Source organism: Arvicanthis niloticus, chromosome 16 (assembly GCF_011762505.2).
Source record: "Arvicanthis niloticus isolate mArvNil1 chromosome 16, mArvNil1.pat.X, whole genome shotgun sequence".
Classification (NCBI taxonomy): domain Eukaryota; kingdom Metazoa; phylum Chordata; class Mammalia; order Rodentia; family Muridae; genus Arvicanthis; species Arvicanthis niloticus.
The window spans coordinates 10,550,349-10,568,421 of record NC_047673.1 but is presented as its reverse complement, the minus strand read 5'-3'; the positions used below and the strand labels follow the sequence as shown (position 1 = coordinate 10,568,421).

General features: G+C 42.1%; 1 protein-coding gene across 2 annotated transcripts in view; it reads left to right on the top strand.

Annotated features, from left to right (window-relative positions):
- The window catches only part of Csmd1 (CUB and Sushi multiple domains 1), a 1,522,453-nt gene that overhangs the window by 1,453,481 nt on the left and 50,899 nt on the right, over positions 1 to 18,073 (top strand). For both annotated transcript variants that reach the window (XM_076913874.1, XM_034520246.2), the window contains exons 51-52: positions 4,604 to 4,798; positions 13,392 to 13,565. In XM_076913874.1, the coding sequence (XP_076769989.1) occupies positions 4,604 to 4,798; positions 13,392 to 13,565 (369 nt within the window). The remainder of the gene's footprint in view (positions 1 to 4,603; positions 4,799 to 13,391; positions 13,566 to 18,073) is intronic.

Here is an 18,073-nt window from a genome sequence, read left to right as displayed (position 1 = left end):
CATCAGTGTAGGCTGCTTGCAGTCTGCAAAGACTCTGCTTCAGCTGTGAATGTGAAGGACAGGGATGATTAAATTATTTCACTCCAAAGGTATCTAATCATAATTTTACAAATCTAATTAAATGTGCTCCAACTAAATGTGGTAATAAGACATACTTAGCCACATTAGTATGATGTGCAGAAACTGTTAAAAGAAAATAAAAAGACAATTATATTCCACGCTTACGGGATGATTAGACAAACAGGGAAGATTCCTGGTATGGATGAAATGCTACCAGAGAGAATACTTTATATTTCTGGTGGCAGCCTTGCCAGCAGGAACACCTCCAAGGAAAGAACAGCTGGCTTTGCTGCTCTGCCCCTGTCTCAAAGAGTCAATAAGAAACCAGATTCTTTCTCCATAAAACTGACAGCCAGGCATTAGAAATAGCTCAGAAATTGAGAACACATACCACTTTTTCAGAAGAACCAAGTTCAGTTCCCAGCACTCATATTGATTGACTCATAACCACCTAGAACTCCAGCATCAGGGACCCTGATGCCCTTTTCTGGACTCTAATGATACCTTCATTCTGTGGCATACAGATAGACAGACACACACACATGAGCACAGGTGCACACACACATACAAATAGATGATAGATAGATGATAGATAGATAGATAGATAGATAGATAGATAGATAGATAGATAGATGATAGACAAAACAACCCTATTTATTTTAATGCAAGCTAAGATTTCCCAGGTCAAATGCAAGTGTCTTCTCTGCCTTTTTGAGATTCAGAAGTTGGGAAAATGTGTTTGTTGTACAAAGACATTATTTGTGATTTCAACTCTTTTACTTTGAGAAGTACAATTAGGTTTTGGTGCAAAAATTGTGTCAACCATGTCAACAGTGAGTGGGATACACCATGTCAAGTCTGTTAGGATGAACTACTATGAGTGCTCCCTCAGTTGAAAGAGAAAAATATGACCCTATGGTGGTTGTTTTCTTTATGTGATAGAAGGGAGCCTATTTCCTGCAAAGGTACAAACAGAAGAAAGTTTAGGTTTGTGGATAACTTTGCACACTCTCCAGTTGGAGCATGTTTAACTATAATAGACTCAACCATGAAAATTTAGTCAGTTGTCAACAATATACTAATTAAATTCATAGTAACATGGACTTGTTTTCCTGTATTCCTCAGATATAACAAATATTTGTACCTTCCTTCAAAGTCTTTGTTATTTGTTTGAGATTTGTCTATTGTGGTATTTATATCTTCCATGATGAATGTAAGAAGGTTTTGCCTACTATCTATTTATAGTAATTACAGAATGAATTTTGCTTTTTGTGTTGACAAGAAAAGTATAAATCAGAGAGACTCTGAGAGATGCTACACAGGAGGGAAGTCTTGCCTAGGTTGAGTGAACCTTGGCTGTCTTGTTTATGAAATGTAAATAATCTAATGAAGATGATGATGGAGATGGTGGTGATGATGGTGATGGTGTAGTCATGGTAATAGAGGTGATGGAGGTGACTGTGGTAGTGATGATCATGTTGTTGAATGCGATGACACCAATACAAAATGAGTTACACATCTGGGCAGTAGCTGTCCTCTCATATGGAGTTTCAGGTAACTAGCAGCTGAAAGAACCCACACTTAATGCATTTCTATCAGAATGATGGCATATTGTCCTGAAAAACCACAGCACATGGGCCATTTCCAGTGCCTCTGGAAGTTGCTTAACTTTAATCCTCCAGTGAGAGACACATTTCCATGTGTCACTCAGGTAACCTGAGACTCGAGCCACTGCTACCCTGCTCCATCTTCCTCAACCCTCAAGGCTATGAGCTGAAGTGCATTTTTTGTTTCCGGATGTTCTCACGGTTGATCCAGCTCTCACCTGAGCTCTGGGAATTGCACGATCCTATAAGTTTCTCCATTTTGCTTTGCTCTATTCTTCTGTTTGGTGTAACATCAGGAATGAAGACGTTAGTAAAATACTCAACTCCGTGAGTTATTCACTAACACACCTCAAAGCATTCATGTGTCTCTCACCTCTGCCCTACACATTTGATCTTTTCACCTCCACTCACTTAAAATTCTGCTGAGGTATGTTCGCTAGAGTGGCGTCCTAGGGAGAGGTGACCTTGTGCATTCCCACAGTGACAGGACAGTGAAAGCTTCATGAGCAGCTACTAAGAACCAGAAAATGTGGCACTTAAGATGCACATTATTAAGCATTAGGTTTATGAGCAAGGGTGTCTTTGGGGGATTGGTTTCTAATTCCTTATGTAAATCCATCTTTATTTTTCATATTCATGGCATGCAACATGGCACATGGGGTGCACACAAACAGAAGAGCTGTTTATGTCATCTCATCATAACTCACATGTATGAAAACAACTCCTCCCTGCAGGAATGTAGATGTAGACACAGGCAAACTCATAGATGCTTCCTCATCCACCATTACACTCCGGAACTTTCCTTTCCATCATCTAGGCTGTGTGACTCAGGATTTTACCCCCCAATGTATGCCATGGATCATTCAGATATAATTGTGAGCAATTCGTGCCTTGCATAGTCTGTACTACAGATCAGCTCTGAAAACATAAAAACCACAGCAGGAAGCAGTTTCTGAAAGCGTGTGCTCTTTCTGCAGCACACAAAAGACAAGATGGACTTTACTGTTCATGCCCACCCAGGTCTTCAGGTTTTCTCCTGGGTGATGATTCTCATTCATTTGTGCTCCCCTGTGGTGTGTGGATCCTGGTCCTCTTCAGCCCCAGAGTGCAAGTGTTTGTTGTGACTCTTAAGACACAGGCCACTCACACGACACCAGACAGCATGCTGTGTAATTTTTTTTTAATTTATCACTAGGAATCATCATTGAAGCCTCGAATGCAATATTTATAGACTGCATTTGACTATTGTACACATAGAATGCTGTTCACAGCTATCTGCAGTTTCACTGAAAATAGCCTGTATGATAGGTTTTACCTATGAAAACTATGAAAAGACATAGAATACACAGTGGTGGTTACAGTAAAAATAAGCTTGTCACCAATCAGAGGGTAAGAGATACAAACAAACAATTAAATTAGAAGACAAAGAAAGTGAACTAAATACTGTTTTCACAAAGAAGCAAGACAGCTGTGAACATATAAGATTGGTCCTATACATGAGGATGGAATTAGCCAGAGGAAAACTGCCCTTCCACTTTGAGCCAACGCAAAACCCTCCCCAGAAGCAGAGGTTGTGATAGATCAGATGACTAGAAAGCTGGAGTTAGTTGTAGAAGCACACGCTGGCAGAGGGAATGCCTTCTGCCACACTTTACTGTGTTCAGACCTCGTATGGCTGAGGGCTTTATGGATATAGCTAAACATATCCTAGCCATAGAAAGACAGTTTTGACTGTTAAAGCAAATCATTTGTATATCCATGTTCCAATAGGATAGCTGCTGAATCTGCAAACATCTAAGAAACATAACCTTTAGATGACTTTTAAATTACTAAACTGTCCTTCATATTTTCTTAACCTCATTGTTTTGACTCCTAAGTATCTGTTCTTTGTACTTTATTTGAAAGTAGAACTGGACATCATCATAGGAAGAAGAGAGATTTTTGTAGCATTTCACACAGCACATTCAATTACAATGAGTGTGGGTGAAATTTAAAAGCAAAATACATTTTATTATCATCACTCCAGGAAAGCTACAATTTCTCCATCTGTTGTTTCGGAGCTCAAGACTGACCAAGCTGGCCCCTCCCGTTGTGTGAGTGACCAGCTGAGGGTGACAGCTATCAGTGAAGGAAGCTTTGTGCTTAATGCTGTGGTTCTTGCTTCTTTCCAACTAACTTGCAAAACTCGTTTAAATTCCTAGCATACTTTTCATAAACAAGCCTATACTTGCATAGCTTCCAAAAAGTGCGTTAATCTCAGTCTATCTGAAAGCTCTCTGGAGTCTACTGTCTTAGGGCTGCACCCAAGCCTACAGTACTGATACTGCAGCTGCATTCATGGCTCTGTACTCAAGAGCTTCTGTCTTTTTTGCCTTGGAGCATGAGAACTTCTTCCTTTAAATTACCATAATAATCATTTTTTCTACAATGGTAATGTAGCATGCTTGACTATTTTCATATATTTGAAAACCTAGTAAAATGAAGCTATATTATGTGCATATGTTCACATGTGTTTATTTGTGCATGTATGTTCATATGTACACACATGTAAATATGTATTTTCCACGTGTGTGTATGTAAATGTATATGTATAAGGACAGGTGTGTGATCATGTACCCATGTGTGAATGAGTGCATGTGTGTACATGTATGTGACAAACGGTGAAGAAATGGTATCCTACCATTATATCTCAGTCTGACTGCTAGTTCCCTTCCATGCCTGTAACAAGACAGTAGCTCCCAGACAGTAGCTCCCAGTCTGGAATTCCAGGATGCCTCCCAAATGATGTGGAAACAGAGAAGTCTTGAAGTAAGAGTTGTGAGCATCCAGGCCACACCCCACAATGAGTTTCACTTATCAGCAGTCCCTACCTTCTAGAGCAGTGACAGGAAGAGCTGTCTGGAGGCCATACTGACACTGAGGTATTTCTCTCACAGCGGTGCCCTGCCCCAGCATCGAAGGCCAGCTGTCAGAGCACGTGCTCTGGAGGCTGGTTTCGGGGTCACTGAATGAATACGGAGCCCAGGTGCTCCTCAGCTGCAGCCCCGGCTACTTCTTGCAAGGTCAGAGGCTCTTGCAGTGCCAAGCCAATGGGACCTGGAGCACTGAGGAAGACAGACCAAGATGTAAAGGTAAGTGAGGGTGGGGCCTCCCACAAACACGGTGCAGAACTCCAGGACACAGCATCATTGGGACCACCTATCAAGACCCCATCATAATCCTGCTGACTAAAGCAGCAGCCTGTGTTAACATGGCAAGCTCAAACATGTGCTACAAGATCAAATATCTAACACTGAGCCCCTTTCTTAATGACAGTATTTTATAAACTTCAGAAAATTAGAATAGTCAAATATTTCACATCTGAGCTTAAAGACAAATGAAAGCACACGTTTGAAGAGCTGGCTAGTCTTCTGTGTGAAAGCCGTGACAAACTTCTCACTAGAATCTTGGGAAATAGTATTTACAATGAAGGAATCTGTCCTACACAATGGCTGTCTTGAAAAGGGAGATGCTTACACTCTCAGGTACATGATGAACGGTTAAATATGAATAAATAAGAGTATGAGACAAAGCTGACATTGTTCAGAGCGCCTTTTGATTTGTACACCTCTGATATCCAATCTTCACTGATTGTTGACAGGAAATTATCAAACATTGAAAAACGCAGTTGGACTGTGTGAGATTTATGCAGTTCACAATGTAGGAAGAATGGAAGTAGAATAAAAAGGAGAGATACAAAGGCATGTGTGATTAGTTGCTTTACATAATAACTTCAATCTGACTTTTAATAATTCTTTATGTAAGACAAGCTCTTCCCAGGAACCTAGAGATAAGTATGGAAGGATGCTGACATGAAACATTCAAGTCCTAAACACCCTACTTCTCTAGGACACCCTTCCCAGAGCTGCTGTCAGTTTGGCTGTGATGGTTCCTGGTGGCTCTGATGGCTACTTCCTTTAGGTATCTGATGCCCGGCAAGGACCTCACAGTTAATTTTTCCTGCCATTGTCCTGATACACTCTTCCTACACACATGCCACTCACCCATATCCCCTGCCTCCTTAAAGCCTCTTTGTGATTTGGAAGTGAGTTGAGGCTGGTAAGAAGAGACAAGGATAGCACAGAGGCTCTGACAACACAGACTTTGGCCTCCATGAAGGGTTCATGGAAGGCTTCTATAGATGCTGCAGGTTCCACACACTCTCCTATCCCTGATTCCAAGGCTCCCTGATATGTCTCTCTCAGCCTATGTCAAGATCTTGATAGGCAGGGTCATCTTGATGCCACTACCTGAAGCTTCAATTCCAGAATACTTCATACCTACAAATGAGTCTTTGCAAACTTGGGGCTTTACTGATTCTTGAACCAAACCCAGAAACAACGAGGTACCCTTTTCTAGGAAAGAACATGGAACCAAGTCCTGATGTTCTGGTGCTATGCTTGTCCCGAGGTCCTGGAAATCAATTGTCCCGACACACACACACCCTTGCTCTTTAACTCCATCTGGTGTGACAGGAGCTACACATCACCTGTACCCACCTTCCGACCCCACACATATACTGCACATGCTGGTGACTCCTTGTTACCACATGTGGCTGGATATGAGCTCGGTGCTACCTGCTGCAATGTGTCTCATTTGCATGATACCATACTCAGTAGAATCCACCTGAAACTATGCTTTGCTTTAGATGTATTATTCATGTCTGGATTTCAGGTTGTCCATCTTGGCAAGGACAACCCCTTTGCTATGATGGTCTCTCCCACATCTCTGAAACCCTTGCCATTTTATAAAGACAGAATGTTGACCCAGATATTGTTCATGGATCCAGAGTGCCCTGGGAGAGTGTTTTGGAGATGAAAATCTGTGTTTGAGAAAGACAAAGCAGGGCCCAGGACCAGAAAGTTCACAGGGAATCTGTGTCCTTACTCTTGGGACTCCACTGCTGTCTTAGTCACATTTCTTTTGCTCTATGAGGTACCATGATCAAGGCAACGTATGAAAGAAGTTTAATCAGGCTTAGGGGTCCATGCGTTACTGCCTGGCACTGGGGAACAAAGGCATGTCACTGATTCAGCAGATAAGAGCTCACATCCTGATACTCAAGAAGGAAATAGAGAGCTAACAAGAATGCCATATGCTTTTGAAACTATAAAGTACACCCTAGTGATGATATACGTCCACTAATCAGGCCACACCTCCGAATCTTTCCCAAATAGTTTCACCAACTGGGTACCAAGTATTTAAATATATGAGCCTATGAAGGCCATTCTCATTCAAACCACCACAGTTATGATCAATTTTTTTCTAGTTATGCATTTTGGAACTTTTTTCATTGGAAAAAAGGTGTGCTAATTTTTAGAAACTCCTTTTTTGGAAACATAGATGCATCAGAACAGCCATTCCTGACTTATTTGCGGCAGTTTATAGTGCTGTCTAGCATTCTAGACCTTGTTTGCTGTTGCTAATACTTTGAAAATGATACCCAGGAGTTCAAAATATTCTCCAGCTTCCTCCCACAGGCCCTTGTGGAGAGGGTCCCTAACTTCAGAAACAACTGTTGTCAAGGTTACAATGCAGTCAGTACTACCTGAGGAGCTGTGTCTATGGCTGGGAAAACACTTATCCCAAATGTAGTAGCTCCATGTAACACAGATGAGTTCTCATGTTCTGTGTCTAACATTAGATGGGCCCACGGGTTCTGAATATTACATTGGATAAACTCACAGGTTCTGCTTGTAATATTAGATGGGCCTGCTGGTTCTGCACTTGATATTGGATAAGGCAATAGGTTCTGCTTGTGACATTAGATAGAACCACGGGTTCTTCATGTGACATTGAATGGGCCCAGAATGTCCTTTTTTGACATTAGGTAGGCCCACAGGTTCAGCATGTGACAAGGGATGGACTCAGAGATGTAGTGTGTAACATTAGATGGACCCACAGGGTTTGTGTCTTCCCTGCCTGGGGCTGTCCAGAGCTGCCTTCTCGGTACTACTGGAGTCCTGTCTGCACATGAGTCTGACTAGGTCTGCTCACACTCACAGGCAGAGTATGGGTCTTTGTGATTATGGCTGGTTCTCAACGTACAATCTCAGGTAATAGGATCCACTCTCAGATTCTAACATATATCCTTCACCCTCTCCAGCTTCATGGTTTCCACCTCTTAGAAGACAGGAACCAGGTGGCCTTTTAAGGCCTCATCTTTCCAGGATAGCCTCACCCTGTCAATCTCACCCATGAAACCAAAAGTGAACTGACTTGGAACCTAAAGACAGTTCTGTCTGAATAAAGCACTACACTGGGGATGGCACAGTTCTGTGGCCAGGGGGAAAAACTTGAAGATTTCTTGAAAAAAAAAAAATTGTAATATAAATTGAAACAGCTAATTATGTAAAATCTTTTAAGCAATTTTAACAAAAACTGAGAAGATATAAATGGATATTAATTTATATAAAATAACAAGTCTCTTCCATATCAATATAAAATAATAAACTTTTATAAACAATAAGGATTTTTTTTTCAAGCAGAACAATAGCTTGTGAGAAGAGTGCCCTTTGAGTCTCTATGAGATGAGGCTGCATGGGTGTGGCCGGGCCCTTTCTACTTGCTCAGAACTTCTTTAATTGTGCCATTTTAGTGGAGGTATAAAAACTCAGGTAGTTCATAGTCTAGGGATGAATAAAAGGTGTCTGTGGACTCTGACAGAATACTGGGGACTTCTGTAGTCCTGAGCTGTATTTTGGAGAAGCTATTTATGATGGACACAGTGTTCAAATGTCCAGGCATCTCATTTCAGATGCAAAGCAGGGGGGAGATGCAGGAACAGAAATGAGCACACTCAGTTAGCTTTGTCTTCAGGCTCCCTCCCACCTTTTCCTTGTGCCCTCATGAATATTCATGTTACCAGGTGTCCCCCACAGCCAGCTTAAGTTCAGTATCTAACAGTACTTCTCTTTCTAACAAATAGGCAAATTAAGTCAGACAAAAATCTCATCTCTCAGAACAAACAGAATAAATAGGCTGCTGAGAAAAAAGTCAAAGAATCCCAGGTCTGACCCTTCTGAAAGTGGAGAAAAAGAAAGAAATTAGAACATTACATGTTCATTTTCTAGAATCTACAGAAATCAGTGAATGTGTTAGTTTGTTATTTCTTATGAAGTTGTAGTTTATTGTAACTGAAATTTTCTTTATTTTTTATGTTGTTTATTTTATTCATACACACCCAGGAAAAAAAATACAAGATCAATACTGGTAATAATATACTTTTCTTTGAAATGGGATCACAAAAACCCCAGGAAGTTCAAACACCATTCAACTTCTCAATTAAACATACTTAGAATGACACATTTTCCTAAGCCCAGTTTTCTAGCCTGTGACTACATCCCTACAGAAGAAACCATTGCTTTCCATATGGTGCTGGGACAGAATCAGCCACATCTTCAAATGTGTTGTCATGGAAACCATTGGTGTAGCACTGGAGCTGAAATTTATAAGGTTTTAGTTACCTGTGGCTTATCTCGGAATGGCCAGGTGATGAGATGTGAAGGGAACCTACTATTTTCCATTATGTGTCTGCTCAGAATCTCGGGTGATAAGTTTCCTGGTTTGCTGGTCATTTAATCGAGAGGAGGAACGGACCCTTGGCCACCCCCATCACAGCTCCCTGAGAACAGCTAAGTTCTCCAGCTTCTTGGGGTTGGGGATGGGGGTGGGAGTTGATATTATCACTCCAAGTGGTTCTAAGGTCTCAGAGTCCCTGAGTGTTCACAGCACAGGAGGAAGAAATCTTCCCACTGAAGTCCTCCCTCAGCAGGAGGCAAACAAAATTCCCATGCAATGGGGGAATCCAGCCATTTTTTTTCTCTCACACTTCATATTGGTTATATTTAAAAGCAAGAAACATGCTTATTGTGGACATCCATGAATCAGAAATCTTTACATTTTACATTTTATGTATATACAATAGGCCAAACTAGACCTTTAAAAATGGATACAGAGAATATCACCCATGCCCTAGACTGTCCCTGTTGCCTAACTACTAATTCCAAGTTTTCTGAGAGCAGATCTTTGCCAAACTGAGGAGCAAGATGGCTTATCTGGTTTCCAGTTGCTAGCCAGAGGCATGCATGGACTGATGGCTAAATACAATGGCAGAGGTCTATCCACAAAAATCAACACAGACATCCCATCCTCTTGCTTGAGGACCACTGTTAGTCTATTATTAGAGTGGACATTGTATATCATGGCTTTAACAAGAGAGACTCAGCAGTAGCTCTAGTATCTGCTCACTGCAGTACAGGCAGCAGATTCCATCGTGAGCACGGTCACGATGTATGAGGCTTTCAGACTTACACCCAGTTACAGATCATACCTGGGGGTCTGTAGGCCTCACATAGTGGCTTAGGCTGTGGTCTAGCACTACTCCCTTGTGCATTTACAACTGTCTCCAGGACTCTCTTCATGTCCTGCCTCGTCTCACACCCAGCAGAGTGTAGTGCTCGTGACTGTTCATGGTTACTTTGAGCTACGTGTGATCATGGAGCCATATTGACTATAGCAGTAGAAAGCACTGATATTTAAGATTGTTTATAAAGGTCCATGCTGCTGACAGGAATGCCAGCCTAGTGGGATGAGAAAACACGTGCCATCAGACTACTGGTTCAAAGTAGATCTCCCTGTGAATTCTAGAGAGGGGGGGGAAGCTTGCCTATGAGGAGTGGCTTGTCACCCACCACTATGGTAGAAAACTAGCACTCAGAGAGTCCTCACAGAGTGTCCTCTGGGTACCCTCAACTTAGGACCTTTGCTGTGCAAAGACACCCCATGGGTTCTGAGAGTGCTGTGAATTGTGAGTGTGGACATGTTTTGAGTGGTAAGGAAAACGCACAGCTAATCCATTTTTGGCGACCAGGAGGGAGGCTGGCATAGAGATAGGCTTTCTCCTTGTTTTGTGACAAGGTTATTTTTAGTGCTGATGGTCTCCCCAATTAGGCTCTTCCAAGTTGCTCTGCCACCCTTACTAATGAGCAGGGTTTGCAGCCAAGAGAAACTCTAGGCTTAGAATCCCATTATCCAGCTGCCCAGAAGCTCAGTGGTTGTTCTGTTAGTTGCTTGTGATCTAATGAACCTCATTAGAGGATAGACTTTAAATAGTCTCCTCACCAGGATAATGCCGAGAGCCAAGGCTGAGAGGATAGAATCCCATGCGCATCTTCTTGCTGCTCTTCTGATAAAGGTCTGCAGAGCTCTCAGCTAGGAAACTGGCCGGCCCAGCCTTGTCATTGAACACATCTCTGATAAGCACTGAAATTTCGAAACATGAATTGCTAAATATCACAGTTCAAGGTAGGGTTCACTCAGTGTTTGGGAAAAGGCTTAGAGAAAAGTTCACAGCAAATTATAAAAACCTAAATCCCTCTTGAATCCATTGACATTTGATATGGTACATACTAGCAAATTATTGAAAGCTCATGCTTGCCGCTGTGAAGGTTTAGCTTAGCAGTCTCTCAGACGCTAAGAAATGTGGAGGCTCTCTCAGCAAAATTTTGTCTGGAGGTGGACTCCCGATTCCTGGCAAGTGACCCCTATAGATCATATCTAGCAAGCAGGTCTGCCTGTTTACTGAATGAGAGTCATACCTTGTGTTAAGAGAAGCTGAACTAAGAGGGGCTATTTCAATGGTACACTCATATCATTTTTCTTTCTCTGACTTTGTGCTAGATTTTTTTTTTTTTTCATCAGAGTGACAAAAACCCAAGAAAATGTTTTTTTGAGCCATTTTATTTTATTTTGTAATTTGAGATAGGGTCTCTCATCCAGTAGACCAGGCCTGCTGGGACTTTATGGCAAACCTCTAGCCTCAGCCTCCAAAATGGTGGATAGGATTATGGGCAAAAGCCACACTACCTGGACGAGAAAAGCAATTTCAAAAAGGGACAATTTCATTGGGTCATAATTGCAGAGTTTCCCATGGGTCTGTGGCTTGTACACTTGTATTGCTTTGTTTCTCGAATGTAATGAGACCTTACTGAGTAGGACAGAAGAATAAAGTTGTTCATCCAAGGTTGTCAGAAAGCAGAAAGAAACAGAGGAAGGTCATAGGTAAGGTGTGTCTTTCAAAGTGAATAAGATGTGTCTTTCAAAGTCCTCCTCTCTAACCAGGCTCACTCTCCCTAATTTCTACAATATCCCAACAGTTCATTATGATGTTTAATCCATCAGTGGATTCATTCTAGGATGAGGTCAAAGTCCTCATGATTCACTCACAGGTCAATCATTGGATCTACTGGCTGGGGTCCAAGTTATCAACACACCAGCCCTCTAGGTTCAAGACCATTGTGGTTTACATGTGAGATTTCATACAGACTTATTTGAATACTTATTCCCAGATGGTAAAGCTGTTTGGGAGGTTTTATAGCCTTTAGAGGTCATGGCCTTATTGGAGGAAGTAGATTATCAGAGGGTCAAGCCTTGAAGGTTTGTATCTCTTTCTGCTGTTTTGTTGGCTGGGGAGGTGTTAGCAGGATGCCTCAGGCTCCTGACACATTCATTGGATAAGAGTCCACTGCTTTAAATAGCACCATGCCTTTCCCACCACAAAATTGCAAGCTAAAATAAATCTCTTTTCTGTAAGTCACTTCTATAAAGCACAGAGATGAGAAAATCAACTAAGATACTGACTACCTTGTTGATTCAGTTTCTTAAATAGTCCTCAGCATAGACTCTCATTGTCCTCAGCCATCCTCAGTCCCATTAGACACCAGAGACTGTCAGGAGGCTGGCCGTGCTCACCTGGCTGAGCAAATCCTTTCCTCATGATTGTGTTCTTGTCCCATCTCTTGCCCATTTACTGTGGTTCCAAGCTCTGCCTTTTTGTCACTTCCTGGCATGGCCTTCTTCTATACATGCCATGGCTTAGTAAGTGATCCGAACATTTCTCCTTGAGTGTCTTTTCTAAGACTTCCACTCTTGTTTAAACACCTGTGCACCTCTGTTGGTCAGTCAGCCTTGAAGGTTTTAGGATTTTTCTTCCTACTACAAAATTCAGTAGGTTCTGTCTTCAAGTATGTTTGCATCTGAGATGCAAATACATGGCTGTCACTAGTATTTCTACTGTGGGTGACCATTAATTTACCTCCATGAATGGACTAATTTGGAGTCACGGAAACTATGTCCCATCATATCTGAGACAGTATGGATAACCTTAGGTCCTACAAATAACTGGAAAGAAAATGATCTAGGTGCTGAGGTTAGAGTCAAAGGTGCTGGATTTCAACCCACCATGCTGTGTTTGGGCTGATGGGTCCTGGTGAACACACTTTTCATGTCCCTGAAAAGTACATGTGAGTGCTCCCACAAGTTCATCATTCTTAGAGTGGGTATAGAAAAGAAAATGAACAGTCTACTTGTTTAGTAGATAGTCTTGTGGGTTGCTGCATTACATACTGTGTCTATTTTGAAGAAATGGTTATCAATCTGTGAGATTGAAAAAGCTATGGGTCACTGCAGGGACCTTAGCAGTGTTGGGATATACTAGGACATCTGAGACTTTATATTAAGAACAATAGAGAAGGAAAATCCAGCTGAGACAACTGACCCATCATGTCCCAGCAGACCAGACCTCACCACCTAACGGACCTCCCTGCTGCATGCTTTTTAGGAAAACCAAAACCCAGGCTTTCTGCTATCACTCAGACCTGGACTAACACAGTTTTTCTCTTTCAGTCATCTCCTGTGGAAGCCTGTCCTTTCCACCAAATGGTAACAAGATAGGGACACTCACTATATACGGAGCCACTGCCATCTTTACCTGCAACACCGGCTACACACTTGTGGGCTCCCATGTCCGGGAGTGCTTGGCCAATGGTCTCTGGAGCGGATCTGAAACAAGGTGTCTGGGTAAGCTACTCGTAAGTTCCCATGTGGTGTAATTCAAATAAACCTTGAGAATGGATCACAGTATGGGAAGTGTGGGGCTTCTGGCTTTTAAGTCTTTGGTACCCTTGCTGAATCTGGCCATTGCCATGGCTACCTACCTCTTTCTAACTCCCAGAGTGTATGAAAGTCTAAGAAATAAAGGTTGGTCATGTCTTATGTCTTCTGGCATATAGTTTGCCTTGTAGAGAGAATGAAGAAATGGATCTATGGTTAAGATTGCTTATTGCCATTACGGAGGACTCAGGTTCAGTTCCCAGAACTTAAGTCATCAGGTGGCTCACAACCACCTTTAACTCCTGCTCCATGGGATTTCTTCTTATTGCTGGACACACTGAACTCACATCCATACATCCTCACAGAGACACACATATACATCTCATTAAAAATAAAAATAAAATCTTTAAATTAAAAAAGCTATCTTGTAGAGGACTGAGACTGTATGGTACTCAAAAGACCTTCACAAATTTAGCAAACAGGAAGAGGAATTTCTAAAAAGATACACACATTTTACATGTTCAACAGCTTATAATCCCACCGGGGAATTGAGGTGTTTGTCATCAAACCTAGGAAGTACTGTGGGCTTTTTAAAGTTGTACATATATGTAATAGCGTGGCTTTGCTTTACTAATGTGATTCTTTGATAATTTTAAGCAGTGGTGGATGATGTTTCTCTGCATCAATGTGGACAAAGCTTTGACTGTGAAGTTCAAATATGCCAGTATCTCGAAGTTGCTTCAACTGATGTCTTCATCACCACTTCAATTCCATACAGATCTATAGCATTTTATCAGTACCCTACCTGTCACCAGTATCCCAGCTCCTTCCATCTGTTCAGCCTCCTATCATCTCTATCACCTTATTGCTTCAGTACCCCACTACCTCCATTACCCAGCTTCTCTCCAGTACCCCACCTCTCTCTAGTACCCTACCTCCCTCTGTCGCCCCAACCTCTAGTATCCCAACTATGTCATCATCTCAACTTCCTCCTATACCACTCTCCCAGTCCCTCCCTCCCTCCATTACTTCATCCTTCCATCTCCCCATTTCTCCATTATCCTACCCATGTTTGTCATTCCATCCTTCTCTATCACCCTAGCCTTCCAGTACCCTACCTTCCTTCATCAACCTTCAGGGTACCATCTCCCTCCACCATCCCATCCTTCTATCACTTCATTTCCCTTTCTCATCCCTCTTCCTCTAATCACCTCAATTCCTCAGTATCCTATCTACCTCTACTACTCCACCTCCCCCCACCATTCCACCCCTCTATCACTCCATCTCCTTCCACCACCCCACCCTTCTAGTACCCGGCCACTCTCTGTTACCCTAGCTTTTTGCAATGAGCTCCTTTTCTATTGCCTTACTTTTCTCTAGCATCTTCCTATATTCTAGTACCTGTCTTATCCTTAGTCTTCCAGAACCTTATCTGTGCTTTCCTGCATGTTCTTAAGGACTTAGTGGCCATTGTAAAGCCCTTTCAACATGGCAACCTTGGTAGGGTAAATGTCTTCTCTTTCTACCTCAGTGGAATTTAGCACCAAATGGGGGTAGGGTGAGTGATCCCAAACACACATCTTCTGCTTTGGCCTGGTAGATAAGTATGTAGGTTAGGCTGCATGGGAAGCTTGGGAAAATTAAATTATTTAATTTCTAAAACTGTCAAGGCTTAGTGTCACCTTATGTCCTATTAGTTCCAAATAAGCCTGCGTGAATTCTGTTATTCTTCTATCCAAACTTAAGGCTCTAATCCCACAGGTTGAGACACATACTTGTCCTACATCGTCAAAAACATGGTCTTAATAGGATGCAATCCATCTTGAAAGTTTTTGGACTCACTTCTGTGTCCAGGAGAAATTTAAACTGAACATAAGAAGAGAGGGAAACCTCCAGGTTATAAAGAAGAAAATTTTGAGTGGTGAGAAATTGAATGGACTTGTGAAAAAGTAATGAAATCAGAGGTGCAGCATATTTAACAAGGAGATGGACAGCCAGGAAAGGGCTAAGAAGGCACATAGCCACTGTACAGCTGGCTAAATGATGGGCAGTAAATTTAGTGTAAAGATTTTTCACCTGAGCAAATACAGTTTCACATTGACCAATGAAACTTGACTGTTCAGATTCATAGTCTGCCTAATATGGCAATGAGTGTATCCCTGTGCTGAAGTAACAGATTGCTAGTGGGTAGATACATAATCTAACCCAACAAGAATGTCGGCCCAGGAGAAACCACAGCCAGCTGTGCAGCCTGTGGAATATGTGGGTGAGTGGGTGAGCAGGAGGGAGCCGAGCTGAGCTATTGCCAAGGTAGATGGTGGGACAGTCAGACAGATGGATCAATAAAGGCACATTCTTAAACCTGACACAGATACTGTGTATCTGGCACCATAATTGCCGCAGAGTTCCGGAGCCCATGTGCTAACTAGATGCCTCATGAGAGATAATATCTGTGAATGCTGTTTTTATTGGTGACACAGGTATGGCAGTTTGAAGCTTTATTTTATTGAATTCATATCAGAACATAAAGTAAGTGCATGTTACCCCTGACATGGAAGAGAAAATCTGTAGAGAAGTGAGGAGCTTGCCACGGTCATGTTTCACTAGTAATAAAAATAGCTTTGAAATATAGGCTGTGTGGTTACAGACCAGGGGCTCATGGTCAAAGTGCTGCCCCACTAAGAAGAAGTCCTTCCTCAAAGGGTGGTGAAATGGAAGTTGTACTCTCCCACCAACACTGAGCCACAAGGAGACAACAGAGGGCCTGGGTATGATGGGAAATAAAGTACCAATACAGAGGTCCTGGGTGTGATGGGAAATATAGTACCAATACAGAGGTCCTGGGTGTGATGGGAAATATAGTACCAATACAGAGGGCCTGGGTGTGATGGGAAATATAGTACCAATACAGAGGTCCTGGGTGTGATGGGAAATATAGTACCAATACAGAGGGCCTGGGTGTGATGGGAAATATAGTACCAATACAGAGGGCCTGGGTGTGATGGGAAATGTAGTACCAATAATTCTTGCCCTCCCAGGACACCACATGCCTCAGCTCCACAGAGCCAGTGACTTCTCCACATGCTTAGATGTTCTTGCTCATCGTTGACGCCATTTTGTTCTTTCATGTCATGAGTTGTTATTTGATATTCAAATCAGTGCATCATCTGTTTCCATTGCAAGGGCCTTCTCAAGAGCACTCTGCCTTTCTTCCAAGCCAAGTGACCTTGAGTGACCTGCAGAACTACCACTGCCTTGTGGCAGGTGACTCGATGGTCACTTTGAAAAACGATTTTCAGAGTCAGTCATGCCATTTGGTGAAGGTATTTTTTTTAATTAAAAATAGTTTTTGAATAATATATTCTAGTCATGGTTTCTCCTCCTCACTTCCTAGTACCTCTCTACGTCTCCTCCCATCCACATCTACAACCTTGCTGTCTCGCTTAGAAAACAAGCAGGCGTTTAGAGAATAATGATAAAAGAAGATAAAACAAAAACAAACAAGTCAGAATAAGACAAAACATTCAAACAAGGAAAAAAGACAACGAAAAAGCACAAGTAACACATTTAGACTCAGAGACATACACTTGTGCACACACACAGGAATCCCACAAAATCACAAAACCGGAAGCCATGATATATATACAAAGGATCCATAAGTGGGGGAAAAGCCCCAATGACATCATTGAGTTCATTTGTCCATCTACTGCTGGGCATGTGCTCTACGCTTAAAAGTGGTTTGTTTCCCCTATGAGACTCCATTGGAGAAAACTAAGTTTTCATTTGCAAGTGAGTATTAACTAAAGATAGCTCTGGGTTAGGAATGAGGGCATGTATCTAATTCTTTCTCCAGCTCTAGGACCCTAACCTGTACAGACCCATGCAGGCCCTGTGCATGCTGCCACAGTCTCTATTTGTTCATATGTGCATCAGCCTTGATTGTGTCCAGAAGGCCTTGATTTCTTGGTATATCTATCATGGCATTTTGGTGAAGATATATTTTCCCCCCGAATAAAATACTCAGATTTTTAAATTCAGGAAACAATCTATGTAATAACATGGCCTCAAGTCAAAGAGAGATTGTTTCTTGATAAAACAAAATAACAACCCTCAATTCTGTGGCTTTGAGGGAAAAAAATTGCAATAAGAAGAGCACAGGAAGAACCCAGAGACAGGAGGAGAGGGTCAGGCGTTCTACAGGAAGCCAGCAGCAGCAGGTGTGTTTCCCTGTGACAGAGTCAGTGGTCAGACTCTGTGGTCAGTGACAGAGTGAAAGACAAGATCTTATCAAGAAATCTACTATGGTTTGGAGACAATAAACAGTGCTGAGAAACAGAGATACTCCATTGCCCATGCCCATAACACAGATACTCCATTGCCCAAGCCCATGATGGAGATACTCCATTGCCCATGCCCATGCCACAGATACTCCATTGCCCATGCTCATGATGGAGATACTCCATTGCCCATGCCCA